General features: G+C 37.3%; 2 protein-coding genes across 2 annotated transcripts in view; one reads left to right on the top strand and one right to left on the bottom strand.

Annotated features, from left to right (window-relative positions):
* The window catches only part of LOC107666586 (SRSF protein kinase 3), a 6,152-nt gene extending 3,637 nt beyond the window's left edge, over positions 1 to 2,515 (top strand). The window contains exons 6-12 of the mRNA XM_016457994.1: positions 295 to 401; positions 505 to 673; positions 768 to 841; positions 987 to 1,094; positions 1,684 to 1,753; positions 1,835 to 1,927; positions 2,101 to 2,515. Coding sequence (XP_016313480.1) covers positions 295 to 401; positions 505 to 673; positions 768 to 841; positions 987 to 1,094; positions 1,684 to 1,753; positions 1,835 to 1,927; positions 2,101 to 2,285 — 806 coding nt within the window. The 3' untranslated portion in view covers positions 2,286 to 2,515. The remainder of the gene's footprint in view (positions 1 to 294; positions 402 to 504; positions 674 to 767; positions 842 to 986; positions 1,095 to 1,683; positions 1,754 to 1,834; positions 1,928 to 2,100) is intronic.
* Positions 2,516 to 2,939: 424 nt separating this feature from the next.
* Positions 2,940 to 4,475, bottom strand: part of slc16a7 (solute carrier family 16 member 7) — a 5,467-nt gene continuing 3,931 nt past the window's right edge. The window contains exons 5-6 of the mRNA XM_016457664.1: positions 4,148 to 4,475; positions 2,940 to 4,060 (exon numbers count right to left, since the gene is read on the bottom strand). The exon at positions 4,148 to 4,475 is cut by the window's right edge and continues 10 nt beyond it. Of these exons, the coding sequence (XP_016313150.1) occupies positions 3,798 to 4,060; positions 4,148 to 4,475 (591 nt within the window). The 3' untranslated portion in view covers positions 2,940 to 3,797. The remainder of the gene's footprint in view (positions 4,061 to 4,147) is intronic.

A 4,475-nucleotide genomic window follows, 5' to 3' on the forward strand; every position in this document is an offset into this window, starting at 1 on the left:
TCAATGCCCCCCCCCCCCCATATGAAATTACTGGATTTCAATAGTTTATAATAACAATAAACAATAAATGTGACCGCATGTGGAACGCTACAGTTTAAAAGTCCCATATTTCGGCACTTTTGGAACGCTGCTCAGTAAATCGAATTCAAAGACAAACTAACTGTTGTATAAAATTCTCAACATTTCAGATCTGTTCTGTGGGAAATTTGGGGTATACTTTTATAGAATTTTAGTCTTTATATAATACAGCAATACATATTGAGAGTTGTTAGTTGATTCTTGACCACTATGTAGATATTTGTCTGGTGTTGGAGCTGCTGGGACCAGACTTGCACTGTTGGCAAGTGTGTTTTGGGAATCCAGGTCTCTCTCTCACCTGCGTCAAACACGTCATCACTCAGGTGAGACACTTCTAATGTGTGTAAAGTTTCATTTAGACCTGGTGTCTAAAAAAGAAAGACCGTATAAATCAGCACAAGACCTGAAAAACTGTATCTGTCTCAGGTTCTTGAAGGTCTGGAGTATCTTCACAGCCACTGCAAGATCATTCACACTGACATCAAGCCTGAGAACATCCTGCTGTGTCTCACACCGCAGTCCTCATCTCATCCTCCAGGGGGCGCGAAACAAATTTACACTTCAGCCATTAAAACCACAATCCTCCAGGATCCCGGTAGGAAAATAATTAAATGTGAATGAAGCAAATCATTACATTGTATCACTGTAATATATGTAGCATTAATTCATCATCTACTACTTTCACACAGAAGCAGCTGCAAAGCCTGGAAACTTGGATAATATCACAGTGAAAATTGCAGATCTTGGCAGCTCATGTTGGGTGGTGCGACACATTCAGTGAATTCATATAATGCTTTCCTCAATGTCAAAGAATGCACAGCGTGCTCTTGTGGAAACATATGGATCAATGAAATCACTTGATGTGTATACCTGATTAGATTACTTAACCTCTTTTCTTGTTGTTATAGTACAAACACTTTTGTCAAGAGATCCAGACCAGACAGTATCGCTCTCTGGAGGTTCTTCTAGGCTCTGAATATGGTCCTCTAGCTGACATCTGGAGTGTGGCCTGCTTGGTGAGTCTACAGCTGTCGACAGTGTTTGACAAAATAGAGCCATCCTACTAGAAAATTTCATCAGGGGTTTCAAAAGTGTACAACTGTTTAGCACATGATTGGATTACTTGGATTACTTAATTGTAAGCAGGCATTGATCTTGTTGTTTGTAGTTTTAAGCCATATTTAGTGAAAAAAAAAGTTAATTGTTTAAAAAATTTGCTTCAGTTTTGATGCATTAGAATGATAAAATATATAAAAACAAATATAAATATATATAATTTCTTTTCAGAGCTGAGTAGATTATACAAATTACAGATTACTTTATGAAAACTGTAACAATCTAGGTTACTCATTTTTAGGTAACAATCTGGCTACTTTTTTTAGATCATTTTTACGAATTTAGAAGCATGGTTTGCAAATCTATTTACACAACATTTGTGAGTATAGTCAAAGCATGACAGTAGGATTTTTAGGAAGGTACATTTAAAAGAGAAAAAAAAATTTACTAATTATGTAATCTTTTTTAAATCTGATCATGTAATCCAGATTACATGTAATCAGTTACTACCCAACACTGTTTCTTTTTATCTGTATTATTTTTCAATAGGCATTTGAGCTTGTTACTGGTGATTCCTTATTTGAACCCAAAGCAGGGCATCATTTCTCCTTAGAGGAAGGTAAACTATTTAATAGCCATCATCAATATTTTTATTAGAGAAGTGTAGATTTGTGGGGTTGACCATTTCCATTATTTTTAGACCACCTGGCTCATATTACTGAGCTCCTGGGTAAGATCCCAGTGTCAGTGGCTCTGTCTGGGAAATATTCCTATCAGTATTTCAACCGCAAAGGTAAGTACAATACTAGATTTGTCTTGCTTTATTCATCTTGGTGTGGAGACAGGTCAAATTCATAATTTTAGTGCAAGAAGGATGTGTATGTTTACCAAAGTAAAATTAATGTTATTCTCCAAAAGAATTCTTGCAGTGGTTTCATTGCTTTAACTACGTTTGTTGTTGCACAGGTGACCTGCGGCGAATAGCTGTCCTCCGTGCATGGGGGCTGTACGAAGTGCTGGTAGAGAAATATCACTTTCTCCTCAGAGAGGCCTCACTTTTCTCTGATTTCCTGTTACAGATGCTGGACTTCCTGCCAGAACGGAGGGCAACAGCAGCTCAGTGTCTCAAACATCCCTGGCTAAAGCTGTAACCCTCTCTGGCTTTTTTTACTTGAATAGGTTTCTGTTCATGTCTGTTTTGTGTGTGTCGAATGAAAAGGCCATGGCTCCAAAGTGTTTTTTTTTTTCTAAATGGGACTGTTCCAAATCTGTATGACTTTCTTTCCTCTGTGGAAAACGCAATAAAGATACTTTGATAAATGTCTTTGTATTGACAGTCAATGGGGTCCAATGTTGTTTGGGCACAACATTCTTCAAAATATCTTTGTTTGTGATCCAGAGAAAGAAATGCATACAGGTAACATTAGGGCAAGTAAACGATGACAGAATAGTCATTTTTGGGTGAACTATCGCTTTAAACAAGGATGGCTGGGTCTGTAACATAGATTTGTACATATAGCAAAGCTTGCATAGCAAATATATTTAAAGCTTTGGAATGTGTTTAATCGTCTGGTACATACATTCCACTCTTCAATAAGGCCTGTAGTGTTTCTATGCATAGATCAGCGACTAAAAGCTATGATGACCATTGAGTAATATTGGTGCTCTGAGATGTAAGTAGTGTTTCTGAGTTTAGATATACTAAACAAATCACTGTTTTTTAATCAAAGTGTAAAGAATGAACCTACAATGAGTGTTATGTGTTTATAGATAAATGTTTTTTTTTCTTAAGACACTTCACTATATTCATTTGTCACTGTGAATTTTAATGTCTGTTATAATAATGTACACTCATCTGTTTTTCATCATCTGTTTGCCAATCTGCATAACCTTTTTTAGATTGAAATTAAACCTATATAATTTTTAAAGTAATAATATACAATGAAAACTCTACAATTAAAGCAATAAATCTTAATAAATTACAAAATGCAGATTTCTGGAATACTTGATTTTGATTGGTCAGTCTCAGCATTCGGCAGTCAGATATTTTCTGAAATCCTACCGTTATTACTTTATGTCTCTTTTATGACAGTGGAAGCTTTAACATAATATACAGGAACAGTTATCAAATCATTTCAACTCTTTGCCTCTCTCTCGATAGATAGACAGACAGACAGACAAATAGATAGAACGACAGATATACATAGATAGGTAGACAGACATCTACCTATCAGACAGACAGAATGACAGAACAACAGAAAGATAGAACGACAGATAGATATACAAACGTATAAATACAATGACAGAACAATAAATAAGTAGACAACAGCATAAATTGACAGACAGAACGATAGGCTGACGGACAGAACAGATATTAAGACAGAATGGCAGATAGATAGAATGACAGCTAAATGGACATATGGATAGAACAGACAGGTAGAACAAGAGAAAGAAAGACAGATAAACAGTAACACACATATATATATATACTGTATATAATGATAGTTAAAAAAAAGTTGACAGAATTACTTAAATAGACATGCGGACAGAACGACAGATAGATAGAATGATATTCAGAACATCAGTAAGACAGAGAGAACAACAAAAAAGATAGATAGATGATAGATAGATAGATAGATAGATTCTAACAAAAAAAGACAGATTCAGGGCTCTTTGCTGGTGGAGTCTGCTGCTTCCTCTGTGCTGAGTTTGATCTCTTCCTCGTTGTCTTTGTCCTCCTCATTAGCAGCAAGCTCTTTGGCTGAGCCGATCTCTAGCTCTACCACCTTTCTCTGTTTCCCTTCCTTTTCCAACCATCTGTAGTTGTAATAGTTCATGATGAAAAGGAAGATACCTCCAAGCAGCATCATCATGCCACAAGCAAAGTACATGTATTTGTAGTCCATGAAGATGTCAACCAGCAAACCTGAGGAAGATATCTGTGAATAAACATCCTGTACATTGTAACACAGAGAGATATGTCAGTCAGTGAAGATCTCATATTTGGACTTACCAGAGATTGGTGGCCCCAGCAGGACAGGCCCACACTCTATAATGGTAGCAAGCCCAACCGCACTGGAGAACCGCTGGGCTCCCACCAAATCCATGAGTACCTCGAACAGGAGAGCACACACCATCCCAAAAGCCAGGCCAAAGAACACTGCGTACACCACCAGGCCACTGTAACCTGGTAAGAGCGGACACATCATATGGCACAGACCATTATATGTCACAGCGAAGCTGAAGAAATACTGGATCTTGGGTCTGATCCATCTGGTGTTGGCGACCAAACCCGTTCCTGGACGTGCAAACATGTCTACTAGAGCGAATATGGAGAGCAG

Source organism: Sinocyclocheilus anshuiensis, unplaced genomic scaffold (genome assembly GCF_001515605.1).
Source record: "Sinocyclocheilus anshuiensis isolate Anshui unplaced genomic scaffold, SAMN03320099.WGS_v1.1 scaffold201, whole genome shotgun sequence".
NCBI classification, from domain to species: Eukaryota; Metazoa; Chordata; class Actinopteri; order Cypriniformes; family Cyprinidae; genus Sinocyclocheilus; species Sinocyclocheilus anshuiensis.